General features: G+C 34.7%; 1 protein-coding gene across 1 annotated transcript; it reads left to right on the top strand.

Annotated features, from left to right (window-relative positions):
• Positions 1-1,295: 1,295 nt before the first annotated feature.
• LOC139962839 (kinetochore protein NDC80 homolog) lies at positions 1,296-21,416 on the top strand. The gene is made up of 17 exons (XM_071963203.1): positions 1,296-1,421; positions 3,099-3,217; positions 3,905-4,037; positions 5,240-5,339; positions 6,174-6,343; positions 6,771-6,873; positions 8,496-8,588; positions 9,120-9,213; positions 10,459-10,553; positions 11,381-11,525; positions 11,768-11,973; positions 12,716-12,865; positions 13,551-13,640; positions 14,844-14,936; positions 17,222-17,352; positions 17,663-17,765; positions 18,808-21,416. Exons 2-17 carry the CDS (start codon positions 3,112-3,114, stop codon positions 18,901-18,903), a joined length of 1,908 nt encoding a protein of 635 aa, XP_071819304.1. The 5' UTR covers positions 1,296-1,421; positions 3,099-3,111; the 3' UTR covers positions 18,904-21,416.
• The last annotated feature ends 730 nt before the right edge of the window (positions 21,417-22,146 follow it).

Below are 22,146 nucleotides of genomic sequence, written 5' to 3' on the forward strand. Positions count from 1 at the left end.
GTACTGTAGGACCTATGTAGGAAAATGTACGAGAAAATCGAGGCGTTATTTCGTTGAGATGATGCGGAACACACGAAAACTTCTTTGGTGGACGTTCTATAACAAATATTACAAAAGTTATATTAATGAAGGAAGAAAAAAGTGGAATAGCATGCCATGACAGGGAGTCTCAGAAGACATATTTGTATGTATACCATGTATGTACATAAATTGTACTTATATTATTTTCAGTGTGTCCTGAGTACGAATATCTAGATGTAAGTACTTTCCTTGGTACAGGGAATTGTGAGTTTAGTTTAGTACTATAGTAGAAAAACAGGATCAGGAGGTACTCAAGTCACCATCAAGGACCCTATAGGAGAGAGAAAAAACTGAAGACACAAACACTCAGACACGATTACAACTTGTCTAAAGCATTCTTAAACCCCATTCACACTACTTGCAAGTACAACTTTCTCAGGCAAACCGTTCCACTCATTCACCACCATATTAGAAAGAAAAGTTATGCCGAATATTAATCCTACTTTGTGACTTTTGGGGTTTAAGAAATGACCTCTGTTACAACTATACTATTAGCAAACATGAAAATGTCAGTGAAGGCTAAATTTTCAAAACCATACACAATGTAAATGTGACTACAATATTTTAATCGAAAAAAAAAGTGCACCGATCAATGTACGTATAAGATGAGGATGTTGGACAGTAGGAAACGTGCTTCAAACATGTGATGATGCTTTCAAATTTGTAAGTGTCCTAGAGTTTTAGATGGTTGAGAAGTGAAGATCGAGAGGTCTCCTGGTTATCAATGTATTGATCAGAATAAAGTGGCATTACCAGCAACTTCAATTCCATGTTTACCCTTGAAGCAGAGAAATCTCGTAAGAGTCTGCCAAAGTCCTATATTTGCCCTTTCCCACGTCGAAGGCGCTCTTGTGTTCTTTGTGACTAGCTAAAAAAATGATATCATGCACCAATGGCAATCTGAAAAATTACTCAATTGCAGCTGTTTTTTAAAAATTTCTTGAGACTCGGTTCAGTTGATGTATGCCATTAATCTAGAGATCCTTTGCAGTGAAAATGGTTTTTCAATGGTTCTCAAAATGTTTTTTCAATGGTAAGAAATGCTGGAGAATTGCCCATTGTAGCAATTTCAATTATCTTTTGTTTTGTTCTCCTGGAGAATACTTTTAATAGTCGTTCTGATTTATATTGCAGGCTCGAATTTTTGCAGGCTCGAAACATTCGCGGTGACATCCTTTTCCTACCGAATCAAGAAAGGACATTCGGCTTTCCATGTTGTTGCAGATATCTAGCTACCTCTTGATATATTTATCTGGTCAGCCAAAGTAGAGCGCAAAATTCAAATTAGTTCTCATCATCTGAAAAGGCCTTTTAAATTTTTATGATAATTACTGGTAAAGGTGAGCATAAAACCGTTTTTCGTTTCAAGAAATTAGTTAATTGATGTTTTGCCATTTGTGTATTGTAGGCAATCTAAAAATCAGCGATTCTATAGATCTAACGTTAGGCCTTCTTAACGTTAGATCAAGGCGTAATACGTTTGCGACTGCAGAAGTTCACATCACAACGCTCCTTGAACGTAGGCCTAGTACTAGTGTTAACGTTAGGCTAGCAATAGTACTGTAGTAGTACTTAGCAGTAACACCTTGGGCTACCGTAGTACTTTGCATCACAAACTTTATAATCACCTTAACGCCTAACACCAGAATGATGCAACTACAAAAGGAGAATGGATTTAGTTGCCATTGCTAGGCAAGCCTAATGAATCATCAATGTACAACTACAAAATTGCCAAATGCCAATAAGATTTAATTTCTGTGGTTGGTTGTTTTCCTTAAATTGTCTGAACTAGGCTAGGCTTGTTATGTTAGATTGCACATCTGTAGGCTAGACACTTAGAAATAAAGCAGCCTGAAAATTTATGCAAAACATTGCCTGATTGCTTTGAATACTTTGACTTATATTGTCAAGATTTTTTTAAGTTTGATTTATTCCAGGCCTAGTCTTTTAGACCCATAGTAAGCAGTAGTGCTGATAGTCGACTCTTTCTTTTGTAGTCGATTAATCACATACTGTAGCTCTTCTCGCGATTACTTGGTTACAGATATGACCTCATCACTGTCATATTTACATTGCAGAAATAGTCAAAGCAAATCTTTCTCCATGGTGCACTCTCTTTATTTGTTCTTTCGTGTCTTAATGTGTGGTGTCTAATTCATGTTAAAACACCTACCAAACAAGTTTCAATCTACGTTTCTTAAAATCATCCATAGTAAATCAAAAACTTTGGAATGAATCTACAAGGCTACTTCAGCTACAAGCACTTATAAAAGCAAACATGCACAATAAAAACAAACATGCAAACAATGGTTGTTTCACCTTGTAGCGGTGTGATGATCAGTATAACAGTTTTCTGTAGAAGGACGTTCAACGTTCTAGGCTTTAGCCTAGCCCAATAGCAGGCACATATTTTGCACATTGAAATGAAATTCCACTGCAATCGACACACTCTATCAGACATCCGATAAATGTGAACCAGGGCAGTAATAAAGTAATTGTAAACATGTTTGAAGAAATGACAAATACTGAATGGCAATTGTAATTGCTAGGACTGAATGTTGCACTTCATGACAAGGGTATTTCTGACAAGCAAATGCATGAATCTTACTGGAGCAGATGCTTGCCAATTTTTAACACAGCACAGTGCTAACTGAAGCATCGTGAGAACCTGTATACTTATTGCGATATTTGCTGACAAACTGCTTTAGTGTTGTTTATGATAGCTTAGGCTATTTTTCAAAAGCAGATTATGGGTACAGTGCTACTGTAGCTTGTAGTCCAGTAATCGCAACTTAGGTTTTGAGGGCGATTAATCGAACTAACAAAGTGTAATCGTGACTACTGGCGATTAATCGATTTCGACTATCAGCACTAGTAAGCAGGGTAGTTAATACAAGACCATAACAATGCAATTTATTTTTGTTGTCAGTAATAAACTACATATCAGCAGTGTTCTACCTTCTTACAGGATTAATAACTTTAAACTGATTAATATGTTAACTTCTTTCCCTGTGTAGCACTTGAAAGAACATGATGCGGCCAAGTGTAAGCAGCAGAAGGTCCTCAGCAGGAGGAAGGCAATCATCTGCTGGAGGAAGAGCTTCTCTAGCGCCAATGAGGATCAAGCAAGATAATGGTATGACATGAGACCAATGGGATGTCATATTATATTTCATGATAAAGTTAATACTTAGACATTTCCTGCAATAGAATATGTTGCTCTAAACTGAAACATTTCATTTGTATATCTCAATATGCTTTATAATTCATGTTCCTGCTTTTTGGTTCCTCTCTCATGTTTCAGTATGTTATTGTTACTTCTACGGTAATTAATTACTGTTATTAATACTGTATGTTGGATTGGTTTTTTCAAATTCAAATTATGTGTTACTGTAACAAAATGTCTTATTACTCTTTAGTGTTGATATTGCCTGCATCCACTCTTTTATAGTTTAACATAAGATGGTGGTGTACTAAACAATTACTTATAGCGTTCAGTGTAATGGGCTTTACCTGTTTACAAGTTTGATTCATTCGATTGATCTGTCTGGCAAATAGTGATGCAATTTGATAAAAGCACACTGATCACAAGGTGTGGAAAGGAAAATAGTTGGGATTATCTTTGTTTTGTTATAATCTACAATCGTTTAATTTTCACTAAGTTTACTGCTTCATTTACTGTGACATTTCAAATTATATAGTGGCTATGGCAGATTGTGTTTCTCCCTTATGGGATCTTTGAAACTACACTACATGGTTGAAATTTCTGGTCAGCTATCAGTGTTGCAGTTCAACCATTTAGTAATCATCACTGTCTTTGCAGTTACCAACATTGGACGTGGTGGTAGAACTTCCGTTGGAGGGCGCCAGTCATTTGGCAGTGCAAATAGTGCTGGATCATCAAGAAAGAGACCTGTTTCAAGGTTCAGAATGGGACCACCTACCACCTCCAGAAGGTTACTAATATTTCTTCTATTGTGTTCTTCATTATAGTGTTTCTCATACTAAATGACAAATTTTCATAGAGAGTGTTCCTGGGTACTTTTGTTGTACCCAGTTTGCATACAGTTTCTTCCACAACTTACACAACATTTGAACACTGACTGTCTTTAAGAAAACTCTCAAGTGATCCTTATCACCTGTGCAAGTTTAACCCCTTTCACTAGCTTAACATACATGTGTTTGAGCAAAATAATGAATGCTAAAGTTCCAGTTGTGTTTCTTTCCTCTGTCGTAGGGGGGTTCAAAAAGTCTTAGCAAGTGAAATAAGATGTGTGTTTATTGCAGTTTCTACAGTGTAGTTGGTTGACATTGCAAGCAAAGATTTGCCCCTTTTGGGAGCTGCTAAGTTTAAATGGAAAACTTCTACCTTTCCAAAATTTGATTTAATCAGTGATGTTTTCTGGTATTATGCAGGACTGGAGTATAACTTAACTCGGTATTTACAATCATTTGAAATAAAAAAATGTATTCCACTTTGGTTAAAATCATGGAATACAGCTTTCATATTTTGTTTACCCTGGTGTGTGATTCGAGTTGAAACAGTTCTTCGAAATGTACTCTGTGAGAGTAACTAAAATATTACTTGCCAATATGCAAAATTCATTCAACACTACAGTAAAAAATTCTATGTTTTAGTCTCTGTATATAACATTGGTTGATCTGACTGTCATTGTCAGCCTTACCAGTTACCATTACATTCACAAGCTCTATCAGGCTGTTTTGTATATTTGAGAACTTGCTATGAGAGTGCTGTGGCAATGTACTTGTTTTCATAGTTGTATTCTTAAATCTCCTCCACTGAATTCTAACTTTGATTGTAATAAGTATATAATCAGTGATATTGTTTCTTAATCTAGATCTTGTTTGTAATGATCTTTGTAATGATTGTTTTAGTCTCTGTACATAACATTGGGTGATCTTACTGTAATTGTTACTTGTTAACCTTACCAGTTACCAGTTACCATAACATTCACAAGCTCTATCAGGCTGTTTCGTATATTTGAGAACTTGCTATGAGAGTGCTGTGGAAATGTATTTGTTTTCATAGTTGTATTCTTAAATCTCCTCAATTGAATTCTAACTTTGATTGTAATAAGTAATCAGTAATATTGTTTCTTAATCTTAATATTGTTTGTAATGATCTTTTGGGATTTAGGTCATCGGCATCAAGCATTCGTGGCCACGAAGTTCTCAAAGATACTAGACCTCTCAAGGATAAGTCCTTTATGCATCAAGAGATTAGGGACATCATGCAGGTGAGTATCAGATTTAGATTGATTCAGACTACAAACTAGTCGGTTGAAAAGAAATTAAATTAATATTTTAGTTCAATTATTAACATAGTTAATTTGCTGTACTAGTACATTGCTAGTAAACCACCAGAGAGCTGTTTTACCATTTACAACTTCAATTCACAATTTTTTTTAAAACCTTAATAATATCAGATCAGCAATTTGTTGTATTTTCTGCTCCAGTCATGTCAAAATAAGTAACCTGGTGATAAGTGTTGACTTGAAGCTCACAGTCAGTATCTGTAATTTAGGCAACAGGTCACCTACATTAGGTTAGATTGTTATCATATAAATATACTCTTTGATTATTATCACATTCAGTTCTTGTTTAAATGCTTCTTTGGAAGCTGAAACTACATCATTGTATTGCACACTCTGTGTACCTTGTATGATGTTTTACTCCTCACAACATGTGCCTGTTGGCTGTACCATAGGCTATTAACAGGCTTGAAAAGTCTCAGATATGTCAAGCAATAGAAAGGATTCCATTCTAAATACCAGTGAACTGATATCTTATACTCATTGATATGTAGAAAACATTAGCTCTTGAATTCTCTTGTATAGAAATTTTTTAAACCCAAGCTTTGACCAATCTCTATATAAATCTTTTCCCCTTCCAGCTTTTTTGACATATCCCAGCAAACTTGGAAAGGAAAGTGAAAAAGTTCATGGTAGTAGTCATAAGGAAATATTGTTATCTATAGGATATAATACTATATAGTACATATAAAATCTATTGTTGTTAAATATATTTTGTGACTACAATTTTACCTCAAAGCTTTTACTATTTGTCTACAGTTTCTCCAAGACTATAACTGTCCACACCCGATCACTCACAAGATATTGATGAGTCCAACCACAAAAGATTTCCTGAGAGTATTTGAGTTTATCTACAGTTTCCTTCATCCTAACTATAAGATGCCAGCTAAGCACGAAGAGGAGATACCACAAATCTATAAAAACCTCAGGTAGGACTTATATAAAAGCTTGGAATTTGATGGAGTAGTGCAGGGTTCAGTTAACAGTGTGTTATGATGAGCAGGGTTAAGATTTAACTATGTGAGAGTGAATATTATTCAGCTAACAGTGTGTTATGTTGAGGGTGTTACATGTGTTATAACGAGCAAAGTTCAGAACAACGGATTGGAGAAATGAGGCAGTCATTGTTCTTATATTGTATAATTATGAAATAATTTGCCTTGCAAAGAAGTCAGATATTGAAAGTTACTACCCAGGTAATTTAACTTTGCACTTTGGTATGTTCTAACATGAAGGAGAATTATATGAAACAGCTACATACTGTATGATTTCTACATCATCTGTCCACTTAAGCAGCTTCATGGCTCTGAACATACAACTTGTACAGAAATGATGAATATGTTTTGTTTGTTTCAGATATCCATTTACAATGTCCAAAACAGCAATGTTCTCACTGGGAAGTCCACACACATGGCCGCACATCTTGGGTGCTCTTCACTGGCTCACAGATACCGTAAAGGTGAAAGATCAGAAAAGATTACAGCTTCCTTGCATGGGTTTACTTATTCCTACCCCTCCCACGCCCACATTTTAGACATTGATTTATAATGTCAAACTTTAATCAAGCTCTTCACCTTTGTGACCATTGGCTGCTATGAAGGTACTAAGTTTGATGGTCAGGCATCTTGGTGACCTGAGATCACATAGTGGCACAGATATGCCCTAGGAGTGAACACAAGTGATACTGGTTCAAACATGTGTAACTAACTATAAACTACAAAATGTTTAAATAGAATAGTTCTGCTTGTAAGCTAAGTCAAAGAAGAGGACAAATGAAATTATAAGAACATTCAAGTTTAACCCAAAGAATGCAAAGATATGCATGCAGGAACAAATCATTATCGCTAGACTTTACATTGCAATGTAAATGCTATGTCCAGTCAATATTTATGTTCCAATGCAGTTGCTTGTATATTCATACATTGTCATTCATGAGCAATATGATCAAAGTAGTAAACTAATGAAGAGCCAGGGGTCCATATTGTGCATTCAATATGAAGGACAGTTATGATTTTCATGTACTATTCACTACACAGTTTGAAACTGCTTTCACTACAGTCACATGATGTTAGGATAAAGTTGAAGGTAGTGATGTGGCTAACTGACAGAATTACCTCATAGCTGTAAAATGATCAAGATAAGAAAAATTAGCTTTAGCAACAAAGACAAAGACTAGAATATGAAAAATTGTTTCAGTTTGTTTTAATTTATGTTATATATCTGAGACATGTTCACTATAATGCAATGGTTCAAATAGCTTGACAGGCATTCATGAAGCTGAAATAGTTGTTGTCTGATTATAACTGTTTAATTCAGTGATGACATAAGGGGTGGTGCAAATCCTTGTTGGGATACAATTGGTGAAAGTGAAGTTAAAGTACACAACATTTTTGAAAACTTATTAAGCACAAATTAGTGCTAGAAGCAGACTTTCACTTCTTTGGCAATATGACAATATTGGCAGATAACAATGTTCAAATGTTTGTTGTAAGAAAGAACGACTTTATCATTCTGACTGAATGCAGTATTAGGACTGTTGGCATTCAGTATGGTGCTAAGGAATGTTGTTGAATTTGATGATTTTTTTATAGCAAATCTTTAGCTCCTGCCAAACTGACCATGACCAGACTCTAGTTTGCTGTGAAAGACCTCTTTCCTGTAAAAGACCTGTGTACTTACAACAGATCCCCAACACACTAACTGACTGATCAGCACACACAACAACTGTTTACTGTCAATGATGCAAGTTTGTTTAGGTCACATGCAAATTTATTACCGTGTGACTGGTTACATTTGTTAAATCTGAGATTTTATTAGTTAATCACAGCATTGACGACTGCCAGTCAAAAAAAACCCTACAAGTTCATTTTTCCCAACTGAAGCTGAAGCGATTTAAAACTGGTAAAAGAAACTTCAGTAGTCATCTTTAGCACTCGCACACTTCCTGAAGATCAATGACTTACTACATGATGATGGTTGAGTTGAGTGAGGCCTTGATCAGTCAGGCAGGTGTTTGGCGGGCTGTAGGGTATTTATCAGATGAAAACTTGTTGTCATGACGTTAAGTTTCTTCTCGTATAGTATGCCCTGCAAGTTGACATAAATCAGCTCCTGTTTTGCACTGGAGGACCACCAGAAGATGCAGAGAACTTTCAAGAAGTGTCAGACATTGAGGTAGAGCTATCTATTATCTATATATTATATAAAGAATACAAGCTCCATTAAATAGAAGCTTGAATTATCAGTCTCTGGCTTAAGAATTCAATATCTCAAGTTAATTGTTTGTAAGGATGCAATGGTTTAACTAGTGGACTTTAGTTTAAATGATGTAACAGTTTCCATTGGATACCAGTCCAGTGTGAATTATTTACCTTTGGTGTAAAAGATTCCCCATCTACGGTTCTACCATCAATCTTTTTCTTTGTCTCAAGCTGTGAATATCATTTCAAGTTACAAGTATATCCATCATGTTTAAAAGTATTCAGCATCTGCATTTTTGGTTTAAAGAATGCAAGCATTAATTATTAATGATTTTGCAGATTTTAAGCTAAACTTGTTGAATGAAATTGCATGTCTTTTTATGTCTGAAATGAAACTGACAAACAATCAAGCTACTTTCATTGTTCAAGGTGCTTGGAGTCAGTGATGTGAAAATACATCGCAAGTTGGAGCAATGGCATCTCATAACTCCGTTCTCTCCTACAGGTCTTTTTCAACTTCCTTGAGAAAACTTACAGTGAGTTCCTGGAAGGGTCGGACACATATCAAGACCTGGAACAAGAATTGGAAGAAACATTGAGTGAGTGTACTTAATATACATGATGAATATTAAGCTTGATGAATATGTATAGTTAGAGAGAGAGTGCTTGATGAATATGTATAGCTAGAGAGTAGTGCTTGATGAATATGTATAGCTAGAGAGTAGTGCTTGATAAGTATGTATCTATAGCTAGTGGGTAGTGCTTGATGAATATGTTTAGCTAAAGAGAGAGTGCTTGATGAATATGTATAGCTAGAGAGTAGTGCTTGATGAGTATGTATCTATAGCTAGTGGGTAGTGCTTGATGAATATGTTTAGCTAAAGAGAGAGTGCTTGATGAGTATGTATCGATAGCTAGAGGGCAGTGCTTGATGAATATGTATAGCTAGAGAGTAGTGCTTGATGAGTATGTATCGATAGCTAGAGGGCAGTGCTTGATGAATATGTATAGCTAGAGAGTAGTGCTTGATAAGTATGTATAGCTAGAGAGTAGTGCTTGATGAGTATGTATGTATCGCTAGTGGGTAGTGCTTGATGAATATGTTTAGCTAAAGAGAGAGTGCTTGATGAATATGTATAGCTAGAGAGTAGTGCTTGATGAGTTTGTATCTATAGCTAGTGGGTAGTGCTTGATGAATATGTATAGCTAGAGAGTAGTGCTTGATGAATATGTATAGCTAGAGAGTAGTGCTTGATGAGTTTGTATCTATAGCTAGTGGGTAGTGCTTGATGAATATGTTTAGCTAAAGAGAGAGTGCTTGATGAATATGTATAGCTAGAGAGTAGTGCTTGATGAGTATGTATCTATAGCTAGTGGGTAGTGCTTGATGAATATGTATGGCTAGAGAGTAGTGCTTGATGAGTATGTATCGATAGCTAGAGGGCAGTGCTTGATGAATATGTATAGCTAGAGAGTAGTGCTTGATGAGTATGTATCTATAGCTAGTGGGTAGTGCTTGATAAATATGTATAGCTAAAGAGAGACTGCTGGATGAATATGTATAGCTAGAGAGTAGTGCTTGATGAATATGTATCGATAGTGAGAGAGTGCTTGTTGAATATGTACAGTTTAGCTTCAACCAATGATGTTTGGTTTATTATCCCATCATGATTCAAAATGTTGACATGCTCAAGCCATTTCTTCAAAGGTCTGCAGATATTTCCACATTTAATCATCTCCATCAGTATTCATAAGTTTTCTGAACAAAAGAAATTAGGAAAAGAGCACATGGTACTTGAATGTCCAGGAATCTTGTTAAACTTTTATTTCTTTGCTTTCCGTAGAACAAAAGACCCTTGGAATGGCAGGGGATCTGGAACAGCTTTGCTTGGAAGAGAAAATGTTAACAATGGAACTACAACAACTAGAGCAAGAACCAGTAAGTTTCAATGAATTCTTACAACTGAATAACAATTTTAAAGAAAGACAATCAAAAACCACTATCAAGTGTTATGGCTTTTGTATGAAAGCCTGATTATATACACTATTACCAAATCCATAACTACTTTTAAACAGTCTTTTGTGGCACTAATATCTAATAAATAATTACATCATCATGGTGATATAACTATTTGCCAAGATTTTTCCACATTTAGAGACTGAGCCAAAGAAATATCCAAATGTAAAAATCACGGTGTTTGTTTACTAATGAAGTTACAGTTCTTGTTCAAAATATTAATTCAACGCATGTGCGAGCAAATGTCTTCACCTCAATATGTAATATGGAAAAACAATGAACAACAGTAAACAATTTTTACTGGAATCAGCTGCCAGCAAAGCAAACAATGGTTTGAGGGTGTTTGTTGAATTTATCCTTCGACTGGTTGGCTCTGCTGCAGAATCGTTATATGAGAGAGAGGGAGGAACCTGAAGTTGTGAAGTCTGTGACAGACATGATGCCATGGTGATTTGCATAAATCCTGCAGCCCAGCAGATAGTTTAATATATAGTTATGAACAGAAAGATCAATACATTTGTTCCCGCATACGTTTGACTAATGTTTTGGTTTGAAGTTTCCATTTGCTCGATCTCTGCATATAGGCCAAAGTTTTGGCAAAAGTGAATTTGGTTATTTCCTACTCATTAGTATAAAAAAAAACATTGTAATCAACTGAGGAGATGGAATTTTATTACACTAGGTTAAAAGTAAAGCATACAGTTTGAAAGCAAGGTAACTCTTATGCTTCTTGTTTATTCTTCAATCAGAACCAAGTTGTCTCTGCTTGTGAAAGACTTGAAATGGTCAAGAATGATAACAACAAATTTGACAAATTCTTGAAGGATCTTGACAACCATAAGAGAAGCCAAGAACAAAAATACCAGGACTTGGAGCTTCAGGTCCAACAGAAGGGTTTGTATCAATGAGTTTTACATTCCACATGTTAAGAATTTAATAGAGAAGAAAATATACAACTAACCAACCAACTGAAATTCAATCACCTCTGTGGTGCAATGTATAACTTTCCATTAACATCTACATAACTTTTGTTTCGGTGGTTGTTTGCCTGTTATATATTGTATAATTCTGTTTCAGATGTTGTATTGCTGAAAGTTACGTAATTTAATCTAGATTCCTTCTTTTTCCTTTAACAGAGTTGGAACTTGGCCAGCTGGAACAAGAGAATTGTCACCTGGAGCATCAACTGGCCAATCAAGAACTGTCTTCTGTTGACGTGCAACGAATCCAGACGGAGGCCAGAATGTTGAACTCTGCCATCGATCAAGTGGAGCGAGAGAATCAGATGGTGGACCAGGAGATCTGGGATGAAGAGAGAAAAATAGCAAAGTCACAAGAAGAGGTGACCATAATAATATAAAATAACAGGGCTAGAAATAACTAACACCACCTCCTTGCACATTGATACTGCACCTTTTGGTTTGACTCTGAGCCTCTATGCAGTTTTTGCTGGCAAATTTAGTCTGTCTCTATGTGACCCACCTGCGGGGGAGTGAGTAGTAATAACCTAAAGAACAGACAAGTACTGAGTTTAGATAGGCAGCAGAAGGGTGGAAATTTGCATAACAGATTTGGTAGAGTCTATCTGCCCCCCCCCCCGTTCCCCCTCCCCAGCACCCAACATACACACACTTGACCTTTGTCAAAGATTTAATGAGCCAACAGTTAATCATTGTCATACTGGTATATGAAATGTCAGATTTTCAATTCCAACCAGGCTAATGTCTTTATTTTTTTCTAAGTTTTGTAAGTTGATGTTCCGTTTCCATTGCTGCTACCACTTCACATAAAAGTAGTTGCAGTCAATGGTTTGGTTTGTGGGTTCAGTATACTTTGCTGTTGTTTTACAATCAGTAACCATATATGTGCTACATACTGTATATGATATTGATTTATATATTAGATAGTTCAGGTTCAGCTGAGCTGAAACTACTCTAGCCTTGGAGTCCATTGTTATATTTAAAGTGTATATATTTAAAGTGTTCTGTGTCTCAACAAATCCAACATGTTATTTTCTAAAGAAAAAGATAAAAGCACTGATTTAAACAAATAAACATTTACGATTGTACATTTTTTTCTTCCAGTTGGAAAAGAAAGTGGCTGAATACAACAGCCTAGCTAGAAAGTTGAAGTTGATCCCATCAGACGCTGAGAATGCTAAAGGCATTGACTTTGAATTAAGACTCACATTTGGGAATCAAGCATCGATGTCAGACTTCATGAATACGATCAAGGTAACCCAAAACATGCTTTAATATTCATTCATATCTTTAATTCCTGCCACACGTATGCTATGAAGTACTGTATGTTTTCTCATTCATGATAAGCCCTTATCATTATATTTAAAGAAGGCTAGACTAGACTCTTTATTTGTGTCTGTAGTCAAAGTGTTTTCAGTCTAAAAATAGTTTTTGATGTTTGTTCTGAACACTTAGTCATGTTTGTTGCAGTTATGTCACAACTGAATTATAAAACCTTCAGAAGACTTTTAGTCTACAAACTAACAGCAACTATTGAGAACTTGATCTACTATAGTTGTAAAATGAATGTACCTGGCCTGCCTTACATATGAAAAAAAGCTGGAAACTATCATCAACTGATGAATATAATTATCCACTCATTGTTTACAGACCACTGTAGTCATATCTGGAGTGAATTGATGAGAAGTGTAGTGTGGTTATGAAATACTATCAGTAATGGTTACTTTACCTTGTCTTTGTGTAGACTGTAGTAATGGCATAAATAGTTGCACCTTATCTTGGTGTGGGCTATAGTTATGTCATATATAGTTGCACCTTGTCTTTGTGTAGGCTGTAGTAATGTCATATATGTTGCACCTTGTCTTAGCGTAAGGCTTTAGTAATGTCATAGATGGTTGTACCTTTAATCATGTTTATATTGTTTTCTCCATTTTACTAGCCTGCCTTGCAGCAGTTGAAGAGAGATGCAAATGAAAAGATTCATGAAATAAACAACCAAAGACTCTTGGAGGAAGAGAGGCTGGATCAGGTTGGTGGTTAATCTGTCATGTCCTCAAGTATGAGACTGACTGCATCATTTGGTCAACAACTTGAAATAGGAGCATCTGTTATGACCGGAGCTTTAGTTTAAGACTCGGTTTTTGTTTTGAAAAAGTAATCGACTCTGATTTTAATCGCGACATTGAATTTAGTAACAAAATGTTATCGTTTCACCTTAACGTTACAATTCAGAATACAAAATAGCAGCCTTGTGACATAACCTACAATAAATATCTCACCAGTTTAACATGATTCTGTATATATTAGAGTGTGTCATTATCTTCCTAGTAAGTTTATATTGATGATAGAAGGGTTCACCCATCCAAATTATTCTCTTTTTATGAAGTGGTACTCCACTTCTGCTGTAAGTATGTATGGCTTGATCATGTATGTGGTGGTGAAAAATCCTCATTATTGTGTTTGCTTGATTAACTTAACTGTTTACCCATCTTGAGTAAGTTTTACACACCATGTGTGTTGAAAGTGTTGAAAGTTACTTTCTTTAAATACTTTTTGATTTATAGATGTTCCACTTGTTAAATGTAGTGTTGAAGCATTCAAATTCAAGTGAAACATAGATTTACCATACAAAGTTATTTTTTTCTTTACAATAAAGCTGATCTTGATATTTAAGGGCCGCTTTTAAAGCAACCTAAAATGTTTTGTCACTATTTTACAATGTTTCACTATAGTTACCAGCTTTTCAAGTTTGCAAGGCAGTGACCGAAGATAGATAAACTCCAGGTTTCTTTATCAAACAAAACTATTGATCAGATGTTAGGAAGTAATTATATTTGACTGAGACAACACTGTTTTGTTTTGCAAAACTATTGTTTGTTGATACAATTTATGCAACAATCATGTTTAATGTGGTAAACTATTTAAATATTTTGCATTTCTGGACGATTTAATCTGAAAAGTGGATTTTCATTCATACAAGTTAATTTTAAATGTCTTAAATTTAAAGAAAGATTGAGCAAATATAATAAGTTCCTAGGTATGAGGTTAACCCAATATCTTGCTTTGAGGTATGATTAAGGATTTCCAGTTTCCAATGACATGACAGTAGGATGGAAAAGAGGGACTAGTTGATGCAAAGAACAATTATTAGACTTTGGACACTGTTGTTATGTTTCATATGAAAGTAATCCTAAGTATAATATACAGAATTCAATGTTTTGTTTTTATTAAGATGACTGAGATTGTTGAGAACAAGGAAACTGGTGTATCTAAACTAGAAGGAAACGTACAGACGCTGGAAAAGGACATCACAGACTTTAAAGAGGTATGTTTCTGAGATGCTACTACTTCTGACAAACAATAATGTTCTTATATAATCAGCGTGTCTTATTCCATACCAATATTATGGGTTCCAGTAGTAGCTTAAGGCAAATGGTTATAGAAGTAGAACATTGAAGACTTAAAATGTTTAATAAGCTGCTTTCCTCCCCTTCTGCACCCTTGTCCCACATCACTATCCACACTTGAATGTCTTGCTTTCTTAATATCCATTATTCCCTTCACCTCTTTTACTAATTAACTCACAGTTTTACAAACACCTTCAGATATTTGTTACACATCTCCACAGCCCTGTCATCTCCTTAATCCTCCCATAGCCTCTCACTCCCCCATTTTGCTGGCAAAGTTTGCTCTGTTCATTATTCAATTGTCCAATTTAGCTGTCTAACCATCTGTCCCTTTTCAATGTATCCATAGTTTGTTTTCATGTAACCTCCAAAAGAGATCCTGTTAGAGTCAAAACCTCAGGCCCTCTAGCTTTGAGATGTATTACATTGATCTAGTGTTTACATTTTTGATGATAATTGACCAGGAAGCACTTATTTTTGTACCTGTTATGGCCGGACAAGGTCTGATATGTACATGTGGAGAAAGTCAAATAGCCTGCACCTACTCCTTGTGTCTGGCATCTCTTCTAGTTACAGTTCTAGCCCATTTTGGAGTTGATTAAAATGGAACTTGAAATCTTGGGTATTTTACAAACATGTTTGTAAGTGTTATAAAGTTTAAACATAATCTCGGAATTGCTTAAAATGAACTTGATATCTGTGTATCTTACAAACATGTTAGTAAAACCGAATCTTGGAATTAATTAATATGGAACTTGAAATCTGTGTATTTTACAAACATGTTAGTAAGTGTTATAAACCTAATCTGGGAAGTATTCATACTGGAGAAAGTATGTGGTCTATCATATAAGTTATAAAAGAATTACCATGGATACTTGTACAATACAGTATGAGCATGCATAATAAATCAGGAAAGAAGATCATATTCTTGGAAAGGAAGATTATTTGAAAGCCTAATCTTCATACTAGTAAGGCGGGGTATCTTTGCTGTCAGATATTGCTTGAATTCAAGAGCATTATTAACGTTTTTTGCTAAGGAAGTCACTTCAGAACATCGGTAAAGAACAATACATGTAATAAGTACTTGAGTGAAGTGTGAGGGAATCTGATGAGTATAGGTCTACTAATATCACACAATCTATCAACTGCCTTTAATATTAAGTTTTGGTTTCTCCATATCTTCAGCCTGGTCCAAATATCAATATTAGTCTGCTCTTATCTTCATCTATATGTAGTTAGTGTATATACTGTACTGTTTGTTCATTATCGCTTCCTTATTTGTTTCTTTGTCATGTTTAACTTCACTGTTAATTTATTTTACCTTGTACTTTGTTGCTGTCTATTCATTATCTAAGCTTTTTGCTTGTTTTTGTTTTGTTTTGTAAATAACGTTTGTTCACACCTAGGAAAGAAAGATTAAACTTAGACGTCATGTGAATAAAACTGATAATAAATTAATAACGACAGTTACCTCTACAACATACAAATGGCATCTCAATAGCACTATAAACCTGTTCACATGTCCCTCTGTATTTCGGTTTGTTTTCAAATAAATTTACAAATCTCAATCTTTTCTGTGTAAACCCATCATTATCAGAATTTGTGCATTTAGCTAGTAAGGCCTTGCACTTTCCATGAACTTCAAGAGTGCTGGTGTGAAGCCTGTTTAGTTTAAAAGATTGGTTCAGTTGTCATACATGTTTATGTTATATGAAAGAGGACAATAAAAGAAACACAATGGTGAAAAACTGTTCAAATATCTTTTTCGGTTAAAGAGATATTCAAGTGTAAAGTTTATCAGATTGTGTAGAAACTGCTGAAATCTGACTAGCTGTGATGTCACATCCTCACATTCCTGAAAAGTCTTTGTTTTTTTCTCTAAAATAATTTTTAAAGAAATATATTAACAAATGTGAAGGAAGTGAGGATGTGACATCACACCCTCACAGTAAGTCTTTCTACACCAGTCCTTTTCAAAGAAATTTTGATATCTTCAAAGTGTCATATCTCCTTAACAGAGCATGCTATCATGGTAGTTTCTTCACTTTTCTTTTTGTCTTTTTGTGCTCTTTCATACAAAATAGACATGTCAAACACCTGAACCAATCCTTTAAGTTTAGCATCAGTGGTGCTACTCCAAACATGACATTGTATGTTGAGATTCTTTGTCTTGTTTCTTCTGTCGACATCTTATCCTTTCTAGAAAAGCAAGAGAGAGGCAGATTCTTTGACAGGTAAATTGGCAGAACTGGAGGCAAGACTGAAGATGATGATTGCTCAAGGAGATGGTGATGTGCAGAAAGCTCAGGAGAACTTGGAAAATATGAGAGAAAGGTAAATATTATAATAATAATAATAAATATAATCAGCAGTTATTTATAATAATCAGCAGTTATTTAAATATGGCCTTGCTTAAAGAAAAACAAAAGGTGTAATGCTACCATTTTTTGTGTGTTTCTTTCTAGGATGAAATGTTAAGGTTTTTAATGATAGTATGAGAATAAAACAATACTCATACAAAGAGAGCAACTTACAAATATGGTCAAAGCGGCTCACAGCATTGGAAGTTCTGTTCTTTGCCTGTAATTAGCTAAACCATAAATGATAAGCTTTTCATTGTTTTCTGTTTTTCATTTCTTCAAAGTAATGAATATAGACTGGCTGAGATGGCAAAAGAAAAGAAGGATTATCAACAGTTTCTGCTGAAAGCCTGCACGACTGTCCTTGAGCACAAGACATTACTGCAGGTAAACTACTATTGTCTATAGATAACTTTCACGAACCAAGAAGAAAGACCGCAGATTCATCCATACCTTAGATTGCTGTTTGAATTAATTGCATGTGAATCTAAGCTTAAGGGTTGAACTAGAAATTCTGTTAGAAACCAGTAATGAATATATTTGGGGATTACTTAGTTCCTGTGATGTGTGTGATTTAACCTTGAAATGAAAGCACTTGGGGATTGCTTTAGTTCCTGTGATGTGATTTAACTTTGAAATGAAAACATTTGGGATTGTGATGTGATTTAACTTTGAAATGAAAACATTTGGGATTGCTTAGTTCCTATGATGTGGTTTGGCCTTTAAATTAATATATTTGGGGATTCCTTGGTTCCTGTGATGTGTGTAGTTTAACGTTGAAATGAATACATTTGGGGATTGCTTTAGTTCCTGTGATGTGGTTTGGCCTCTAAGTTAATACATTTGGGGATTGCTTAGTTCCTATGATGTGGTTTGGCCTTGAAATTAATACATTTTGGGACTGGTTTAGTTCCTGTGATGTGGTTGGCCTCTAGGTGCACACAAAATATTCAAGCTCTTTACATAAGGCAATTATGGCATTCTTTTCAGTGTCAACACTTACCATTCTACCTTTTAAATATGAAGATAAAAATTAAAGTAAAAGGTACCTAGTGGCACTATGACATCACAGATTTACAAAATAACAGCTCACAGTGACCATTTTTAAACTAGGATATCTGCCAAAGGAAGTCAAATTTTCATTAGCTGTTTAGAGGAGCTGTTCTTCACAAATATCTCTGTCATATAAGCCAAAGATGATGGTTGAGTTTGTGTCCTGGCAACACCCCTTAAATGCTTTGCAGCACATGCAATAATGTGATATCCACACATCAGTGTTGTGAAAATAAATTCAACCTGATTTCAATATTTATGACTTAATTAAAAGAAAAAATATACAGCTTGATTAAACATGTATGGTTACCTTCATATTATTTAAAGCTAAAAAAAGTCCTTCAGTTTTTTTGTGTTCTGTTCATTTGACTCTCAGGAACATTTCCAGAACCTAGTTCAAAGAGGACTTGAACATCTGGAGAAAACTCAGAAGACTGAACTACCAACATCATTCAACATCCAAGAGAGCTAGGATGCTCTTGAAGCTCTGGAAATACAGGATTTACATCTAAGAAGAAATTAATCATTTAAAGGAAGGAAATTGCCGAGAAACCTCCTAAACGCTGATATAACAGTTAAATGTTAATACATGCTGTTGTATTACACAGAGGAAGAAAATCTCTTGAAAATCTTCTGCTATTCCATCATACACATGTGCAAGACTTTACCGAACGAGCAGAAATTCCTTCTTCTCCTTTTTAAATTCAAACCGTGACTTTTAAAGTAGTTTTTTCTTATTTCCAACATTCCAACATGGCATTGAAAAAGCAACATTAAGAGCTCACTCATTGTCTGGTTGGTTTTGCAGAAACAGTATGAGTCAGAGCATTAACTCAATAATATAGATATCTCTCCAGTTATTAAGTTGCTTTAACAAGTCGAATAACAACAATCTTGTTGAGGCTAGAATTAAATATACTGGTGGACACTCTGTAAAGAGGTCAGGTGTGAACGCATTCAATGAGTCTGTGGTGCGGATTATATTTTCAAGAGTAACATTCAGTTGCAAGATAATGAAGTAGAATTTAAGTGGCTAGGGTTACTATAGCTGGTGGTTACATTTGTGATGTAACCTTGCTTGCCTCGCAAATATTTGAAAATGTATTGTTTCTTTGCATCAGGTTCACTGCAGATGATGTTAAACTCTTAAAGCTGTATGATGTTGCTTTGAGTTGTGATCTCATGTTAATATGCAGACCAAACTGGGCAATATTCATACATCAATCTAGCTAAGATATGTGTGTTTGTGCAACATTTGCAAATTTTCATTTATTGTTAGTAATCATTTCATCCAAAAACAGAATATTTTGTGTTTTTTTGTTGTTGTCATGCTTTATTTAGCAAACAGTTACATAACCAGATTTGTGTTCTCTTATCACTCTTTGTGGTAAAGTCAACTCAAAAATTCAGTTTCAAAATGTTTTATTTACATATTGTTCAATGGATGACCGCAAACTCAATTTGCATATGAAAGACTGGACCATAGTGTTTACATATTCATCAAGAGTTTGTTATCATATGAGTGAGTGAAATACAACATGCTCAAATGATAATCTCTACTAGTGTAGAAACAAGTTGTCTGTGATTGTTGTGGTAAGTTTTGTATTGGTTGAACCCCATTTTTGTGATTGGTAAAGAAATATCTTTTTTCAATACAGCCCTAAACTGCTAATTAGTGATCTTTGAGTGAAAGTGAAGAGGAGGAGGTTTGAACTTAATCAACTATTATCAAATTTTAAATACTTGGATTGTTTCATATATTAGCTGCAAACTAGCTTTTAAAACGTTATCACTATCGACTTTAGATTGTACCCATTAGAAAGAGTAGAAGGTTGTCAGAAGTGCTTTTCAGGAGGAGCTGACCCTTCAAGCTATTTCAAGGAGGAAAATTCAGGAACACAGATGCTTCTTGGATGAGCAGTTACCAAGTTTTGCTTGTTAAGTGACCATTATTTAAATTTCCAGCAAATTTGTGGGTATAAGTAATGACCTATAAATGTAGTATGATGATTTAGCTGTATCAGAGGCCTCAGTTTGGTAGTAATGATATCAGTAAGGAATCATCAATAATGCATTGTATCCATAGGTTTCAGTTTGGTAGTAATGATATCAGTTAGGGATTATCAATATTCCATTGTTTCAATATGTATAATTTTGGTAGTAATGATATCAGTAAGGAATCATCAATAATGCATGGTTTCAATATGAATCATATGAAATTGTTTGAAACAATTTCATTTCATTTATACTGTAACTATTTTGTGATAATGATCACATTTCTGTCTCAACAAAGTATCAGTAAAAGAAGTGAATATTTCAAGGAATGAATTGAAGGATTATACTTTGGTCAGTTTTCTGACAGGAAAACAAGACTAATTTAATTCAATGCAGCTGTTAATGTTTAGTCACCAATTGCTGGTATCCGCAGAACATTTGTCGAAAATAAGATTTGAATTTATCAAGCTAAGAACCCAATTACATGATTTCACTTAATGAACACCAATTAGCACTTTAAATCTGATTTGGAAAGTTTTGGCCCCCAGACATTTTTTTTCGTATTAGCATTAAGTTTGACAGAAATCTTTTCTGACTTTGAAATGAAACTTGGCTACCATTCAAAGTCATGATCTGCAAGTTTGATAGGATTTTAGTATCCAATAGCATAAACAAAGTCACCAAAATCAATGCCAATCAGTTGGTTTAATAAAATCAGTTATGTTATATATTTGTAAATACTCCACTGTTCACCCAGGGCCTGTTTGCTTTAGCTTCCATTATATATAACCATAGTAGCAACTAACAGTTCATTCTAACCTTTCAATTTGTAAATATTTAATGACAAATATTATTTTTGGCATTCCCGCAAAGAATTTCCAAAAATACTTTCCTCCCAAGTTTCCCTACGATATTTAATAGCATGGTTATATCTGTCGCAAATATTGTTTGATATTTTGATGAATAAACTGTAAATATTCTCATGACAAATATTTTCTTCTTTTAACATTAATTGACTTGATTGCTTGCAGCTGTCCAGGCTGTACAATTTTTTTTTCACAGGCATCCAGTGAGTTTGACATAGGAGTGGAAAATTTCCTACAGAGTAGTTTTAAAGATAAATTAAAGCCAATAAATGTTAGCAAGGAGTAACAGAAAAAGCCAAAATGAATCCCTGATGTGTACAAAATAACTTGTGAGATTTGGCTATGGGTGACCTTGTTTGCAGTTAAATTTCATCATAACATTCTCATCACCTTTAACTTACTTTCTTAAATAAAAGGAAAACCCCACAGGGACAACTGCAATGTGACAGAAAATCATAATTTCTTGTGAAAATTTAACCCAGAACCAAGTAAGAGTGTGACCTTGTGTCAGATCAAGATTCTATATTTTCGAGAACAAAGTCACATTTCGACTGATTGTCAAAGCTTTGTACTTCTACAACCGAATAATGAATAGAACAACTATTCAACAAATCCGAGGAAACATGAAAGTATCGATTATGTATAAATTACACTTTTGTTCATGTCTTTGTTCATTATAAGCTTTTAACGCAGTGAGCAAAAACATTTCTTTACTTTATTTTCCCACATAATACATTGTCTTTCACTGCTTGTTGATTTGGGATATATTAATTATTGAAAGCACGTTGGACACTCATTTAACCTCAGTTGCAAGCCTACTCCAATAAACCGCCTGTCTGGTTAAAGGCGAAATA

The sequence above is a fragment of the Apostichopus japonicus genome, chromosome 21, assembly GCF_037975245.1.
Source record: "Apostichopus japonicus isolate 1M-3 chromosome 21, ASM3797524v1, whole genome shotgun sequence".
Lineage (NCBI taxonomy): Eukaryota > Metazoa > Echinodermata > Holothuroidea > Aspidochirotida > Stichopodidae > Apostichopus > Apostichopus japonicus.